Below are 18,581 nucleotides of genomic sequence, written 5' to 3' on the forward strand. Positions count from 1 at the left end.
GTGAGGCACGCGGGCACTGAGCCGACGTGAGCTCACAAGTCTCCAGCCGCTCAAGCCCGCTGTTTTTTCCTCGCAGGTCTCTGGGAGGAAGAAAACGGGAGGGCGCGAGGGGTGGAGTCACTTTCTGAAAAGAAAGCTATCCGCGAGCGCAGAGAGGCAAGACTGAGCGACTCGCAGTGCGAGCAGTCAGCCCCGCCGAGCGCAGCGTCAGCGTGGGATTTCCCCAAGCATGACACGCACTCAGGGAGCCCTGTACGTCTTACAATGACGGCGCGGCATTTGCAACAACGCTGAGCTCTTTTTGTGAGGCTCTTTTAGGATTCGCTGGATGGCGGCAGGGGATGGACTGGAAGCAGGAAGCTGCAGGAGGTCCGATCCAGCTGCGAGGCGTTTCAACGGCGAGTCGGCGTGAGCGAAGCGTCAGCGAAGAAGAAGAAGCTTCGTCGCTGAAGAGAAGAAATCTGAGATGCGGCAGCGAAGTGGCCGCTTATATAGCCAGAAGCCCCCCCATTTTGGCGGGCTCCATAGGCTTGCTTATCGCCACCGCCGTGCCACTGATTTGTTTTTATCGCACTGCACGAACCAATGGACGTGCAGTTTCACTGCGTGATTGAAAAGGCTTCAGTGAAGAGGAAAAAAGGAGTTTTTCCCATACAACGTCTTACGACGCAGTACGAGTGAAATATCGACAGGGAACCACAGAATGTGTGTGAGCTGAAGGATTTTTCTGAAGAACAGCAGGCAGTTTAACTGTTCAGGACAAACAAGAGACTCATGAACAACTATCACTAAACAAAAAAAAACAGCTTTGGGTCGTTCAGGTAAAAACAGTATTAAGAATCAAGGGAATGTAAACTGTTGAACAGGGCCATTTTATAAATTCAACTATTATTTTCTCTTGTGGACTATATGTAAACATTTTGTATGATCCCTCTTATTTTGGTAAAATAATTAACATTTTGCAGATTCTGAAGGGTGTATGTAAAGTTTTGAATTCAACTGAATTTTTTAAAATTAATTTTTCATCTATGCTAGAGAATTTGCATTCACTATTTTCCCCATGCTGTCTGTTCATCTTTTTTGGTGCAGTGGAAAACAGGTTTTGTCTTTGTGTGTGTTTTCACCACTGATGGGAATAAATGTACTGGCAGACAGCGAGTGAGCAGAAGATCAGGACGGTGGTGCAGAGTGATGGCCATCAACCCTGCATGTCAACAGCTTCATTCAGTCCAAAATGATGTTTAAATGGAGGACTTCACAGAGAGGGTCAGTGGCCTGTTTGCCACCACCCACATGCCCTGTATTTAGGGCTGATGGTTAAGTTATTGTTTTTGCTAATTTTAAGATATTTTTTAAATAAATCAAGTTCTCTCTTAGGACATCGATTCCCAATCCAGCCCTCAAGATGCATGTGTTTGTTTCATACTCTTGCAGACTTAAAATGCTTTCATGGCTGTAAATTGTTGATGCATTGTAGCAGTTAATAAAAAATACTTTAGTAAATATGTTTGGATTGTCTTTTGATTGGTAATGTTATTCTGAATTATAGTAGTATCTTAATTTTACTAACTATATGTATGTACTATTCCAACTACACAATACATAATAATTACACAATAGCAAATTACAGTAGAAACAAAATATTACAGTAGAAAAAAAATACTGTTTTGTAGTTATACAGTACATTGTTCTACATACTGTAAAGTTGCATTACAGTAAATTGCTGTAAAACAAAATACAGTAACTTGCTGGCAACCGTGCTGCCAGTAACTTACTGTAAAAATACAAGAACATTTTTAACAGTGCATCATCACTTAATTAAACACTACCTAATTAACTAACACTGCTTTGATGTTACTTTTAACACAGTGTTGATTTAACACCGGGGAATTTACTGTGAAGAAAGACATTCTCTAATCGCTTACAAACTATATAACCACAAGATTAAACAACAATAGCAAGCATTGTTGGAACTTTTTTTTGTGCAATTGGAAGTGTGCTACACACAGGTGAGTGGGCCTGTACAAACCACCTGTAGTAACACACTCTCCTATATGTGCACTATGGACACTTACACACACTGCTGCGTGAACACAATCCCACAAAAGACTCAGCAATATATGTATGTTTACATGCTCATGCACTACAAATCATCCTGCACTGTTCCCCAACCAGCTGCTGACTCAAAATGTCTCTGTTTGCACATGTACAGTATTTGTGAAGCATTCGTATAGTTTGTATTTTTTATCCTTTATTCTTTAGTTTGTATAGGGTAAATACTTATATATAGTATACTTATAGTTAAATCTGTCAGTAGATTAGTAGTGTATAGGTTTATAGTGTTTTTTACTTCATTGTTGTATGTCTGTATTTATGTAGCACCGTGGTCCAGCGAGGCACAACATTTCCTTCCACTGTATGTCCCCACATGTAGCAGAATGACAATAAAGCTCAACTTGACTTGTGAGAGATAGGAAATAAGTAAAACAATAAGGGTGAGTTGCACCAATACAGATTAATCTTAAATCATTATTATCTAATAAATTTGTTGCATAAAAATGTAAACCTTGTTTAAAAATAAGCAGGTTTGCATTTAAACTACCGTTTTGAACCTGGATTTATTTTATATTTAAGATAGATTAACTTGAATCCTTTTGCTCTCATATCTCCAAACTCAGATTTAAATCTCAATTAGGGATTAACTTTAAACGTACAGGCATGGAGGTTTAAATAAAATGGTTCAATCAGCCACATATTGTAACTGTAGATGCACTAAAACAGAAATAGTGTGTGTGGTCATGACTCAAAGAGGTGTTTATTACAAATAAAAATGAAAGTTAAAGTGCACTGTGAGGGTCTTGGCAGTCTGTAATAAATCCATATGCACTGCCTCAATGTTTCATTGCTTGCTTGATCAGATGTTTGATCAACCGTCTCTCTACATGCAGTTTATAAAGATGGCTGACATTTCACAAGTTTATTTCCTTTATCGGCAAAATCAACTTATGTCAGAGACAGAGTTTAGGATAAGGAATATTAACATTGTTGCTGTTTGATTACATGGTGAAGCCACCATGGTGGTGAAAATGAATCGTAGCTGGAGATGATAATCGCAGGTTAGAACTCTAATCCCTGATTTGTGTTTAAAATTAAGTGGTGCAACACAACTCGATTTAAGATAAAACCCAGATCAACAAATCCTTCATTCGCTCTAAACTTTAGTTCATTTAATCCTTGTTGGTGCAACCCACCCTTACTGATATCCATTTTAAAACAGAGAAAGACAAATTAATCAGAAAGAGCTTTATCGCCAAGTGTGTTTAAACACACAAGCAATTTATCTTAATGTTAGAGGAGTTTCCAGTACAGAAAGTACAAACATAGTACAGACATACATCAAAGTAAGGTAATAAAACACTAATATTAGAGAGAATAGAAATAGTAATAAAAAAGAAAAAGGACAAATGTCCATTGACAGAACTGTGAATGTATATGTGTTCTATTTACAGAAGGTTTGATGAGTTATTCACAGATGTGCAATACTGACGTCTGTTATGTGTTGTTCGGGTGGGATATGAAAACGGTTATGAATGATAACCTGAATAATGATAGTCAGATATTCAAAATGAGTAGAACAATAAAATGATTAATAAAAACATTCATCTGAAATAATCAACAATCTGTTCATTATTTGTTCTAATAATCTTTGATTAATCAATTATGATTTAACTCGAACTACTACTCTGTAATTACTCTAATTTCAGGCATGCATTTTTTTTTATGACTGGTTAGAGTAGAAAAATGAGTGAAACTCTTCCCACATGAATGGCAGTGATACGGCTTCTCTCCAGTGTGGATCCTCTCATGTATTCTCAGATAATCTGAGCGTTTGAAGCGCTTGTCGCAGTGTGAACACTTGTACGGTGTTTCTCTCGTATGAACTGTCCTGTGCAATTTCAGTCCACCATCTGTATGAAAAGCCTTCCCACACTCCGAGCAAACATGATCCTTCACACCGCTGTGTCTTTTCTGGTGTCGTTTTAAAGTACCCAACTGACGAAAACTATTTCCACATAAAGAACACACAAAAGGCTTCTCCTTTGTATGAACTTTTAGGTGATTCTTCAGGAAAATTGCCTTAAAAAACTTCTTATCGCATTGATCACAGCTATATAGCCTTTCTCTAGAATGAGTAAGCAGATGTTCTTTCAAAATGCTTGATGTTCTGAAACTCTTCCCGCACTGATCACATGTGTGTGGCTTTTCTCCAGTGTGGACTTTCATGTGTTCTTTAAGGCCTCCTTTTTGTGTATAACTCCTCCCACATTGAGCACACGTGTGCGGTTTCTCTCCGGTGTGAATCGTCATGTGTTCTATAAGGTTTCTTTTATATGGGAATCTCTTCCCGCACTGATCACATGTGAACAGCTTCTCTCCAGTGTGGACATTCATGTGTACTTTAAGGTTGATTTTTCGCGTGAAACTCTTCCCACATTGATCACATTTGTGCGATTGTTCTGCAGTGTGGATCCTCATGTGATCATTAAAATTAACTTTTTGTATGAAACACTTCCCACACTGATCACATGCATATGGTTTATCTCCAGTGTGGATTTTCTTGTGAATTCTAAGGTTTCCTTTATGTGTGAAACACTTCCCGCACTGATCACATGCATATGGTTTATCTCCAGTGTGGATTTTCTTGTGAATTCTAAGGTTTCCTTTATGTGTGAAACTCTTCCCGCACTGCTCACATGTGTATGGCTTCTCTCCGGTGTGGATTTTCATGTGCACTTTAAGGTTTCCTTTTTGTATGAAACACTTCCCACATTGATCACATGCATATGGTTTATCTCCAGTGTGGACATTCATGTGTTCTTTAAGTTTTATTTTTCGTGTGAAACTCTTCCCACATTGATCACATTTGTGTGGCTTTTCTCCAGTGTGGACCCTCATGTGTTTGTCCAGGTTTCCTTTGTATGGGAAAGTCTTCCCACATTGATCACTTGTGTGTGGCTTCTCTGCAGTGTGAATATTCATGTGTTCAGTACGGTTTCCTTTTATTGGGAAAATCTTCTCGCACTCATCACATGCATATGGCTTTCCTCCATGATGAAATATTATGTCAAGGTCAAGATTCTGCTTGCATAAGAAACTCTTTCCACAGTGAGAGCAAGTGAAACATATATTGTCGTTTTTCAATGAGGAGCTCCAGGATCTCTCTTCAGTTTTGACCTGATGCTTCTCCCCCGCTTCAACGAGTTCTTCAGTCTCCTTGTTCTCTTCTATCAGATCTAAAATGAAAGTCAAAAGTTTTATTTTCAGCAAATCACTAAAACATTACTAAAATAAATTTCAAAAATCAAAGAGAGAAATGTGAAAGGAAAACGACTTATGAATCCTGACGTAACAGTAGAAATATGATTCCGATGTGTTCATTTGAATTACTGAAATATTTTAAAACATTACAGATTGCACAAATTGAACATATTTTTTATGAGAACTACTAACTATATATTTTATTAACTATATTTTAAGATTTTTGTCATATAAATATAAAATGGTTCAGATTGTCATGTTGCACACATCAGGGAGGAGCGAGGAGACGTAGAATACCTTAAATAAACAGCATTTACTGACCAACCAAAGGGAAAACGAACATAGAACAAAGCAGGAGACCTGGTAGACAAACACAGGAGGAATCTAATGAAATATATTGAGGACAGGAACCAGAATCAGAAAGAGCTTTATTGCCAAATGTGTTTGCACACACAAGGAATTTGTCCTGGTGTTAGGAGCTTCCAGTACAGAAAGTACAAACATAGTACCAGCAACATATACTTAAGGTTAAAAAAAAAAAAAAACACTAATAATGAAGAGAATAGACAATTATGAATAACAATAGTAATAAAATAAAAATGTACAGAAAAAGAAAAATGTCCTGCTACGAACGGATCTGATGGGATGCATCAGTTTTTGATCTGCCAGGGTGTTAACACAAAGATCATCAGCACCCCTCTTCTAATGAGTGGTTTGATCTTTTTAGGCAGATTGATAGAAAGGGCTGTCATTATGATTATCTCTGTCAGGTTCAGACTCTAGACCCCGCCCACGGGGGAGTTAACTGCTCTCCTGATGGAAGCATTGAGTCTAGCGCCGCGAAACGGCCTCTGTCACGCCTCTGAACACCTCGTTTAGCTCGGTGTGTCGACGGCAATGTGTTTGTGTACATACTGTTGTGAACTGGGCCCATTTATATAGCGCCCACACAGCCGATCACTACTATAGTGAGGAAAAATAAAACGCAAATATTTTCAAAGGAATAATTTTCTCTTAACAGGTGTGTCGAGTCCCCACACGGCGACTCGTCACCCAAATTAATTCCAACACCCTTGCCACACGGGCCGAGGCCTGGCAGGCCATCCCCGGAGTGTCACAGTGGGTTCTGGGGATTATAGAAAGAGGTTATACACTTCAATTCGCTCGAGGACCCCCGCGGTACAGCGGCAGGGTCCCCACCTTAGTGCGAAGCAGCAACGCTCACGTTCTGCGAGCCGAGGTGGAGAAATTGCTGGTGAAAGGAGCTATAGAAATAGTTCCCCCAGCTCAGAGCGAATCAGGCTTCTACAGCCGTTATTTCCTCGTCCCTCGTCCGGCCATCCTCGATCTCAGACATCTGAACCGCGCCCTCATGAGATGGCCATTCAGAATGACTACATTGAAGCAGATCCTCTCGCAAATTCGCCCAGAGGACTGGTTCTTTTTGCTGGATCTGAAAGACACTTATTTTCACATCCAGATAGCCCCCCCCATCACAGATGATTCTTGAAATTCGCCTTCGAGGGTGTGGCTTATCAATACACGGTCCTGCCCTTCGGGCTGGCTCTAGCTCCCCGCACTTTACGAAGTGCATAGACACGGCTCTCTCCCCTCTGAGACAGATGGGAATCCATGTCCTGAATTACCTCGACGACTGGCTCATTCTGGCACAGTCAGAGGCAGAGCTGGTAGCACACAGGTCCCTCCTCCTCTTGGAGAACTTGGGACTCAGGATCAATTTAGCCAAGAGCTCCCTGTCCCCCAGCCAACGAACTTCGTTCCTGGGGACAGTTTTCGACTCCGCCCGCATGAAGGCGAAAGTCGTGCCAGATCGCGTTCTGGCCATACGGCAGCTCGTGGCTTCCTTCAAGATTGGAGCCTCCTACCCACTCAAATCGTTTCAAAGAATGCTGGGCCTCATGGCCTCCGCATCGCCAGTTCTTCGGTTGGGCCTTCTCAAGATGAGACCCCTTCAGTACTGGCTGAAACCTCTAATTCCGCCTCATGCGTGGCGTCATGGACGCATTCGTGTCAGGGTGAACCGGGCCTGCGTGTCAGCCCTGGTCCCCTGGAGGAACCTACGATGGTTCGAACAAGGCGTGACAATGGGTTTGGTTTACAGAAGGAAGGTTGTTACAACAGATGCTTCCTACACAGGTTGTGGAGCTCTGTGCAATGGCAAACTGACCTTCGGCTCCTGGACGAACGCAGAAGGACAAATGCACATCAACTGCCTCGAAATGGAAGCAGTATGTCGAGCTCTTCAGTTCTTCCTGCCAGTCCTGAAAGGTCACCACGTGCTAGTCCGCTCGGACAGCATGACGGTGGTGTCGTACATAAATCGCCAGGGTGGGCTCACCTCGAAACGCCTTTTCGAGATGGCAGAGTGCCTCTTACTATGGGCACATCTCAACTTGCATTCACTGAGAGCAGCTCATGTGCCCGGCATTCTGAACCAAGGAGCAGACATGCTCTCTCGGAAAAATGTCCCCTCAGAGGAGTGGATACTCCACCCACAGACGGTTCAAGAAATTTGGTGAATCTTTGGCAGGGCAGAGGTCGACCTCTTCGCCTCCAAAGACAACTCTCACTGCCAGATTTATTTTTCGAAGAGCGAGGACGCGTTGGCCCACGAATGGCCCAACCTCCTTCTTTACGCTTTTCCCCCGATCGCTCTGATTCCTCAGGTAATCAGGCGGATCAGGGAATGTAAGCACAAGGTGCTTCTATTGGCCCCACTCTGGAAGAACCAGCTTTGGATCCTGGAGTTATCGCAGCTGCTAATAGCGGCTCCGTGGCCTATTCCCCTGAGGCGAGACCTCCTCTCCCAGGCAAACAGAACGATCTGGCACCCCCAGCTCAAGCTGTGGGACCTGCATCTATGGGCACTCGATGGGACTCTGTAGATCTCCCCGAGAATGTCCTGAACACCATTGAACAGGCCTCTAAATGGTCGGTTTTCTCCGCCTGGTATCAAGCCCGCGGTAAAGACCCGACAACATGTGACATATCAGTGATATTGTCATATCTACAGGAGCTGTTGGATAAGGGCCGCGCCCCTTCCACGCTCAAAGTCTACGTGGCAGCTATAGCAGCTTCTCACGCTCCTATAGCCGGACAGTCGGTGGGCCGGAACAACCTGGTTGTCCGTTTTCTGAGGGGATCTCGGAGGCTCAATCCGCCCCGACCCCTCACAGTCCCTGCATGGGACCTGCCCACGGTCCTGAGAGCCCTTAAGGGCCCTCCTTTTGAGCCACTACAATCTGCAAGCTTAAAAACACTGTCGTTCAAAACCGCTCTGCTACTAGCGCTAGCATCGGTAAAGCGAGTAGGTGACTTGCAGGCTCTCTCTGTAAACCCTGCCTGTCTTGAGTTTGGGCCTAACGACTAAGGTCGTCCTAAAACCAAAACACGGCTATGTCCCTAAGGCGCTCTACACTCCATTTAGAGCCCAGGTTATTACGCTCTCTGCGCTCCCCTCTTCTGAGGAGGACCAAGAGCTCAACCTTCTCTGCCCAGTCAGGGCATTGAGAATGTACATCGAGCGTTCCACGCCATTTAGGCAGGCGGAACAACTCTTTGTCTACTGTGGCGCTGAGGCTGTACTTATGACCGTTGAAACGATTTCTAGGCTGGACTGACCTCTGAAGAGTTCGGTCCTCATGCCTCCTGCAGGATGCTTCCTGCTCATAATTGGTCCCTCTGAGCCTTACTGCTCAAGGCCAGTTTTATGGTTGTTGTTTCTCTTCATGGCATGGCGGGATTGTATTTGTTCCCCATAGCGTCTAGCGACGCAGTACGTGTAGTATCGACAGGGAACGTACTCGGTTACTAACGTAACCTCGGTTCCCTTAGATACGGGAACGAGTACTGCGTACTATGCCATGCCATGCAGCTGCACGACTCAGGTCGTCGCTTCAGTCGAATTGGCCTGTTTTCCTATGGCGAAGCGCCTGCTTATATAGCCAGATGACCCCGCCCCTTCTGGCGGGCTTTGCCGCCATAGGCTCGTGCAGTACCACTGACGAGCCATTGGTTTGTTTTTTATTACACTGCATGATTGAAAAAGTCTTCAGTCCTCGGAGAAAAAGGAGTTTTTCCCATAGCGTCTAGCGACGCAGTACTCGTTCCCGTATCTAAGGGAACCGAGGTTACGTTAGTAACCGAGTACGTTTTATCAGTCATTATCTGTGTATGCCATTGTTTTGCCGTTTATTACAGTTCAGTGGATCAGGAGGCGCTGGCTGTGGAGGTGGGGCTAATTTGCATATTCATAGATCAGTGTATAGTAAATGAGGCAAGGGTGTAGAGTTGTATAGAAATACAAAGACAGCTCACTCCTATACTTATGAATGGGAGAAAGTGCAATGCGCAATATGGCAGGATAGTCCCGCTTTCTAAATGAAAGAGCCAATCGTTGATTGGTAAAGTTATTGCAGCGGCCGTTGGAAACTCTGGTTCCCATAGAAACCTGAGGCTGGAGCAGCAGCTGCACATGCCCTGTCATAAACGCGTTGGAGCTACGCATGCGAACTGGCTGAAAAATAAGCTTATTAAACGCTCTTTGAGCATAAGAAACAACATTCATGGGGCAGTTGCTGATTTGAAATATGTAATTTAATCGCGAGTTCAGCCAGCCGTTTTTGAGATTTCAGGATTCCCCATTCATTTAGATAGGACTTGGTCTTGTCTGAGCTGCCCGGAGGCGTTGCAAATGGTGGCCGAGTGAACGGACTTTCATTGAAAGGGACTTTGGTTACATTCAAGTTATCTTAAGGCATGAGTAAATTATTTTCACAAGAAAATTTTTTTAAATGTCATTTTGAATACAAGTTTTAAGGGATAAAATATTTGACTACAGGGGGACTTTAAGATATTTTTGTTGAAATTGGAGAGCATAGACAGCAACGCAACTGAAATGTTCCCAGGTCCAGAAACGTAGTAAGGACATTGGTGAAACAGTCCATGTGACATCAGTGGCTCAACTTCAGTTTTGTGACGCTTCAAGAATAATAATTTTTTCCCCTGAGTTACATCTTCCGTCATTTCAGAGAGTACCACAACTCATACGCACGCTTTACCCCAAGCGTAAACCGTTTCAGTTTAATTTATTTATATAGCACATTTAAAAACAACAGAGCTGACCAAAGTGATGCACAGAAAAGTAAAATTAAGCCAATAACCATAAAACAAAACCAGAAAGAAAAAGAAAGGACAAGTAATACACCACACTAAATATACACGCAATAAAACTGTATACAGCAATTACTCCAGCCCATAAGCCTTTTTAAAAAGATGTCTTTACTAGTGGTGTCAAAATTAGCGCATTAACGCATGCAATTCATTTTGTATAGATTAACACGTAAAAAATATTTAACGCAATTAACGCAGGGGCGGGACTAGGGTTGGCCACCCCATTTGCAACTGCTGCCTCTGTCTCTTTTTTCTTGAAAAGGATTGCGTTTATTTAGATGCAGAATGTCTTTATGACCGCATCAAATGGGAGACGTTTCAGATGCGCGCTCTAACGTCACCTCCGAAAAAGATACTGTGCTCGTAACGCGCTCTTCAAATACACGCACAAAGGTGCCGGCACACGCTGTAGCCTGTATTATTTCATATCAAACAGAGAGAGAAACTACGTGCATGCAATGACGTAGTTATGACGTCAGTTATGACATGAAGTTACCAAAAAGGCGATTAAAGCTGCCTTAAAAGTGTGTGCATGCATGCAATATGTTATATATGCGTCACATTTAAGAACAGGTCTCTGAAATGGTTTTAAAAACTGTCCTGAGGCACCCCAGCACGGTCTCCCTCATCTAAAACACCCGATTCAACTTGTTCGCTCATTAGTAGAAACTTTAAGACCTGAAGTGGGTCAGAAAAGGTAATGAGACTTGTGAGAAAATAAGATGCATGTCAGATCCGCGTCACGTTCAGCAGCTGCAGCTTTTAAAGCAATAGCAGGCAAATAAGCTAATAACCAGCTGCTGTGATGTCTATTAATCCAAGAACAAAAGAGGAAATCAATAACTTTTATAGCTTTAAGGGGTGCATCTATATTTAATTTAGAATTTAGTGTTTGGTAACTATTCATTTTCTGTATATTTCTGCTGAAGGGCACAAGTAGCTAAATATGACATTTATTATAATGGGTTCATGTGAAGATTGTTTCAAGTTCACTTAAATTAGAAGTTAAGTCTAATAAATGTTAAAATTGATCAATTATACTGTAATGGTGAATGGCTACAATCAATGGTTAAATATTAAGGGGAAAAAACTATTTTATAGAGACATCAGTAGTATTGATATCAGTGATGCTGGCCTTCAATCATAAAAAAGATGCCATTAAAGAAATATAAAAAATATACTGTATGTTGTTTGTATATTGTACATTTTGATTGAATGTTTAATTAATGCAATATAAAAGTATATTTATAAAACTTCAATGTTAGGTGGGATTAATCGCGATTCATTTTAGAAAAATTATTTGAATACCTGAAGAGAAGTGGCTGATCGCAAGTAAAGAGGCAAGTTATTCCACAACTGAGGTGCTGCTACAGAGAATGCCTGATCCCCCTGAAGTTTTAAACATGTCTTGGGAACAGACAACAGCAAAGCGTTTGTTGACCTTAAAGGCCTGTTGTTGTGACAGTGGGAAAGAAGATCAGATCAATAGTTTGGTGCCAAGCCTGTGAGGGACTTATAAACAAATAGTAATATCTTGAATTGGATTCTATATTCAATGGGGAGCCAATGCAAACCAACCAAAACAGGCATGATATTTTCCCTCCTCCTAGTTTTTGTTAAAAATCTGGCCGCAGAATTCTGGACCAACTGAAGGCGAGACAAACAAGATTGAGCAACCCCCAAATACAATGAATTACAGTAGTTGAGTCTGGATGAAATAAATGCGTGGCTAACAGTTTCTAAATCTTTTTAAATGAAAGAAAATATTTGATTTTGGCAATCATCCTAAGCTGGAAGAATGCTGATTTGACAACTGAATTTATTTGTTTGTCAAATTTAAGTGCCGGGTCAAAAATAACTCTCAGATTTCTTGCATGAGAACCTACAGTGTTAGTTATAGGAGCCAAAGTGTTTGAGAGGGTATTTGCAAAATCCGGACGTCCAAAAACTAGCACTTCAGTCTTAGAATCATTTAACTGAAGGAAGTTATCCGCCATCCAACTTTTAACTTCACCCAAACAATCAAATAATGGCTGGAGGGATGTATTCTCATCAGACTTAACAGGTAGATAAAGCTGTATGTCATCTGCGTAACAATGATATGAAGTCTGATGCTTACGAAAAATATTAGCCAAAGGAAGAAGATAGAGAGAAAACAGAAGAGGGCCTAAAACAGATCCTTGTGGGACACCACATGTACATGCAGCAGAAGAGGAAGTGATGTTATCAATTTCTACAGAGAACGTTCACCACCTATAGAGCTCGTGAGAGCTGCATCTAAGGAAAGCATGTTTCCATCAAGGAAAGGACACTGCCTTCCTTTGTGCCTTGATCTAGTTGTTCATTTACGCATTAAAGACATCCACCTGAGATTAGGTAAGTGAAAGTGTTGCATTCATTGGATAAATCTGGTTATACACATTATTAACAAAACTGTTAAAGTATTTGACTGAATTAATCCTCCAGCAACGCTTTAATTGACATCTGTCTTTACAACAGTCATAAGATGGATTTATTTCCACAAACTTCCGGTTGAGCGAACGCTGGCGTGTTTGACTGCCGCTGTTCTCCGGTACATGTTTTGAGTTCTCTTGATCTCTGGAGTTTGTTTGTTTTTTCGAGTTTTATTTAGTCTCATTTGGTTTTGGTTTTATTTTGTTCCAGCCAAGGTTATTATAGTTTAGAATTTTTTAATTAGTTTTATTTTAATATCGTTTTTGAATTTGCTATGAAATTCAGTTTTGTTTTTATTAGTTTTAGTTTAGTTTTTATTTTGTGAACAAATTTTTATGTCGTTTTTATATAGTTTAGTTTTAGTTTCCGTTTTAATTAAAGTTGAGCAGAATCAACAGATTAGTTCCAGAGCGAAGGTCAAAGAAAGTAAGGTAATAATTAGTAAGGCAGACATGTAGCGACACAAAATTAAGGCATGCTGAGATTGATTAGATGGTAAAAGTATACAAATATACACCAAAGAAAGCAGTCAGGCCTTTTTACTAAATAAATCTACACAAGTTGCGCTTAATGTCACATCTAATGGTGTGTTGAAATATTTAATATGAAAATAAATGTAGCCTATTTGTTTATATTAGATGTCTTTTCTTATTTAACCATAATCATGATATTGTAACTGTCGTGTAAAAATCATAACTGGGTCTAATGAAATTCAATAATAACGGCAATCATATTTGTATTGTTTACAGAAAGGATGCGCGTTCTCATCTTTTTTTCTGTTAATTATCATGTTGTGCTGCGTGTCTGTTTTTCTTCAAAGCACCAACTTAGAATGCCTAATGTTGGTTTGATTGCTTGTGTTACATGAGAAAATAAATAATGTTGTCTACCTGATGTTGTAGATTAATGCGGTTCGGGTCTTTGTCAAACGGTTCTGGTCTGGTGCAGAAATAAATGAGTGCTGCTGTGGGATAACGGGTCAGGTGTTCTGTTAAGTACTGCTGGTGCACGTTTATCAAACAGGACCCGTGCAGGAGTCTGCTTTAAACCGCTTTGCGTCTCTCCGTCAGATAACCCCATGCACGTGATGTGCCATTTACAGGTCTTTCCCTAACAGTCACACAGCTCATAGGCTATATTTTTCAGCTGGACATTTAATGAGGATCAAATGAGTGCATTCAGCTTTGAGAATGAAAACCAACCTGTTTGTTCCTCAGTCTCTTCTTGTTTGATTGTGAATGTTTCTTGGATCTTTATGTCTTCACTCTCCTCTTTAATAAACATCATCTTTATAATCGAGTCACATATATCTCAGTCGCTTCAGCAGGAGTTTTTCTGTGTTTCAACACTTTCCTGTTCAACATTAATGAGAGAAAACAACAATGCAGATTAAATACTGAGTGCATCTCAGTCAGCTCACTAGTTCAGTGGTCAGTTCACTAGTTCAGCGGTCAGCTCACTAGTTCAGTGGTCAGTTCACTAGTTCAGTGGTCAGTTCACTAGTTCAGCGGTCAGTTCACTAGTTCAGCGGTCAGTTCACTAGTTCAGCGGTCAGCACACTAGTTCAGCGGTCAGTTCACTAGTTCAGCGGTCAGCTCACTAGTTCAGTGGAGTGGTCAGCTCACTAGTTCAGTGGTCAGCTCACTAGTTCAGCGGTCAGCTCACTAGTTCAGCGGTCAGTTCACTAGTTCAGCGGTCAGTTCACTAGTTCAGTGGTCAGCTCACTAGTTCAGCGGTCAGCGCACTAGTTCAGTGGAGTGGTCAGCTCACTAGTTCAGTGGTCAGCACACTAGTTCAGCGGTCAGCACACTAGTTCAGCGGTCAGCTCACTAGTTCAGTGGTCAGTTCACTAGTTCAGCGGTCAGTTCACTAGTTCAGTGGTCAGTTCACTAGTTCAGCGGTCAGCTCACTAGTTCAGCGGTCAGTTCACTAGTTCAGCGGTCAGCGCACTAGTTCAGTGGAGTGGTCAGCTCACTAGTTCAGTGGTCAGCTCACTAGTTCAGCGGTCAGCTCACTAGTTCAGCGGTCAGCGCACTAGTTCAGTGGAGTGGTCAGCTCACTAGTTCAGTGGTCAGCGCACTAGTTCAGTGGTCAGCGCACTAGTTCAGTGGTCAGCGCACTAGTTCATAGGGCTGGGTATTGTGACCAATTCTGCGATTCGATTCGATTCGATATCGATTAGCTATCAATATTTCATTTAAAATGTTAGTTTTGCAGATCCATATTTTGATATAAATGCTGGTAACTGAAACTCTCCTACTTAAGTTTATTACTGAAATACACATCTACATTAATAATAGGGTGCACACAGTTGTTTTTTTTTGTGGAGCAATTCGAAAGATAAGTGAAGTGACATTCAGCCAAGTATGGTGACCCTGGGTGAACCGCCTTCTTGATCATGGTGTCTCCCCTGCTAGGTAAGTATATCTATAGATGGTGACACCTTCAGGACAAGAGGTGAATATTCATATCCTCTTACGTGAAGCACGCGCATTAAGAATCGATTCGGGGATTTCAGCGGTCAGCTCACTAGTTCAGCGGTCAGCGCACTAGTTCAGCGCACTAGTTCAGCGGTCAGCTCACTAGTTCAGCGGCCAGCTCACTAGTTCAGCGGTCAGAGCACTAGTTCAGCGGTCAGCTCACTAGTTCAGCGGTCAGCGCACTAGTTCAGCGCACTAGTTCAGCGGTCAGAGCACTAGTTCAGCGGTCAGCTCACTAGTTCAGCGGTCAGCGCACTAGTTCAGCACACTAGTTCAGCGGTCAGCTCACTAGTTCAGCGGTCAGCGCACTAGTTCAGCGGTCAGCTCACTAGTTCAGCGGTCAGAGCACTAGTTCAGCGGTCAGCTCACTAGTTCAGCGGTCAGCGCACTAGTTCAGCGGTCAGAGCACTAGTTCAGCGGTCGGCTCACTAGTTCAGCGGTCAGCGCACTAGTTCAGCGGTCAGCTCACTAGTTCAGCGGTCAGAGCACTAGTTCAGCGGTCAGCTCACTAGTTCAGCGGTCAGCTCACTAGTTCAGCGGTCAGAGCACTAGTTCAGCGGTCAGCGCACTAGTTCAGCGGTCAGCTCACTAGTTCAGCGGTCAGCGCACTAGTTCAGCGGTCAGCTCACTAGTTCAGCGGTCAGCGCACTAGTTCAGCGCACTAGTTCAGCGGTCAGAGCACTAGTTCAGCGGTCAGCTCACTAGTTCAGCGGTCAGCGCACTAGTTCAGCGGTCAGAGCACTAGTTCAGCGGTCAGCTCACTAGTTCAGCGGTCAGAGCACTAGTTCAGCGGTCAGCGCACTAGTTCAGCGGTCAGCGCACTAGTTCAGTGGTCAGTTCACTAGTTCAGCGCACTAGTTCAGCGGTCAGCGCACTAGTAAGGGAGTGCAAGTGAGAGTTAATCACATTAAATCACTTGATTGAATAACCACAGTAGCACTACAATTGAATAAAAGAACACATCATACAGACATTTTGTATTTAGCTATGACTTATATTTGGTATTCATTTACTTTTTAATTATATTATATTATATATCACAAGCAGGTTTGTAAAAGTTATCATCACACTTTCGTTGTTTTGGGCAGCTGTGTCTCGCGCGCGGTGATTCAAGAGAGTCGATTCACTGAATCATTTGTGTGAATCAGTTGAGTTCGTGAAAAGCTCTGTTTGGCTATCACTGCTTGCAGGGACTGAATTTATTCACATTAAACTGATTCACGATACAGGACTAGATTAAATAATATCATAACAGAATAAAGCATTGCAGTGTTGCCCCCAATTCTTTCTGCACTGCTTGTGAATTGATTGAACGGTATATATGGATTAACACATTAACAAAATGCTTTAAAAACACAAACCTTTCTGCAGCTCTGATGCTGGAGCGCGACGCAGGCTTATGACGTCACATCACCATACCAAAATAAAAGTCCTGTTCTCGCGCAAATAAAAGATCTGAATTATTATGATATATAATAAAAGAGCTGAATTATTATGATACATAATTAAAGAGCTGAATTATTATGATATATAATTAAAGAGCTGAATTATTATGATATATAATTAAAGAGCTGAATTATTATGATATATAATTAAAGAGCTGAATTATTATGATATATAATAAAAGAGGTTAATTATTATGATATATAATAAAAGAGCTGAATTATTGGTGATATATAATAAAAGAGGTTAATTATTATGATATATAATAAAAGAGCTGAATTATTGGTGATATATATAATAAAAGAGGTTAATTATTATGATATATAATAAAAGAGCTGAATTATTGGTGATATATATAATAAAAGAGGTTAATTATTATGATATATAATAAAAGATCTTAATTATTATGATATATAATAAAAGAGGTTAATTATTATGATATATAATAAAAGAGCTGAATTATTATGATATATAATAAAAGAGCTGAATTATTATGATATATAATAAAAGAGCTGAATTATTATGATATATAATAAAAGAGCTGAATTACTGGTGATATATAATAAAAGAGCTGAATTATTATGATATATAATAAAAGAGCTGAATTATTATGATATATAATAAAAGAGCTGAATTATTATGATATATAATAAAAGAGCTGAATTATTATGATATATAATAAAAGAGCTGAATTACTGGTGATATATAATAAAAGAGCTGAATTATTATGATATATAATAAAAGAGCTGAATTATTATGATATATAATAAAAGAGCTGAATTACTGGTGATATATAATAAAAGAGGTTAATTATTATGATATATAATAAAAGAGCTGAATTATTATGATATATAATAAAAGAGCTGAATTATTATGATATATAATAAAAGAGCTGAATTACTGGTGATATATAATAAAAGAGCTGAATTATTATGATATATAATAAAAGAGCTGAATTATTATGATATATAATAAAAGAGCTGAATTATTATGATATATAATAAAAGAGCTGAATTATTATGATATATAATAAAAGAGCTGAATTACTGGTGATATATAATAAAAGAGCTGAATTATTATGATATATAATTAAAGAGCTGAATTATTATGATATATAATAAAAGAGCTGAATTATTATGATATATAATAAAAGAGCTGAATTATTATGATATATAATAAAAGAGCTGAATTATTATGTGCAATATATGCAGACGGGACACTGAGGTAAGTAAAATCATAACAGTTTATTGAACAGGTTGGATCGGGAGTGCAGTGCAGGAGTGATAGCGGGTGAGTTTCTTGGTATATGGAAGATTCAAAGGATGGTAATGATGATCACTGATATTATTTCCTCAATTCACAGATACGGGGATAGACGCAGACAAGGAGCTCTTCTGGAGCACACTGACCACAGAGAAGGACGATCCGAAGGAGGAGAACACAAGGAGCAGAAACAGGAGGTATGGATAACAGGTAAGTAGAATTCTTGAGTATACTCAGCTAGAGTCTTGCCAGAGTAGGGTCCACGTAGTCGGTACGAGATCGGACGCTGGAGTGAATGTGGAGTGTGCTTAAATAGCTGGTTTGATGACTGTGGTGATGAGGTGCAGGTGCTCGTGATTAGTATTCAGGTGATGCAGATCGTTGTGATTGCCTGATGGGGGAGCCTGGCCGATCTGTGACAGTAGTGTG

The 18,581-nt window shown here is 40.8% G+C and overlaps 1 protein-coding gene across 1 annotated transcript; it reads right to left on the reverse strand.

Annotated features, from left to right (window-relative positions):
* Window positions 1-2,267: 2,267 nt before the first annotated feature.
* On the reverse strand, window positions 2,268-16,866 carry LOC306864511 (uncharacterized protein). The gene is made up of 3 exons (XM_079408559.1): window positions 16,808-16,866; window positions 14,169-14,319; window positions 2,268-5,294 (listed from the first exon to the last, which is right to left on the reverse strand). The coding sequence occupies exons 2-3, from the start codon at window positions 14,251-14,253 to the stop codon at window positions 3,739-3,741; spliced, it is 1,641 nt and encodes a 546-aa protein (XP_079264685.1). The 5' UTR covers window positions 14,254-14,319; window positions 16,808-16,866; the 3' UTR covers window positions 2,268-3,738.
* Between the last annotated feature and the right edge of the window lie 1,715 nt (window positions 16,867-18,581).

This window comes from Barbus barbus, assembly GCF_936440315.1.
Source record: "Barbus barbus genome assembly, chromosome: 4".
Lineage (NCBI taxonomy): Eukaryota > Metazoa > Chordata > Actinopteri > Cypriniformes > Cyprinidae > Barbus > Barbus barbus.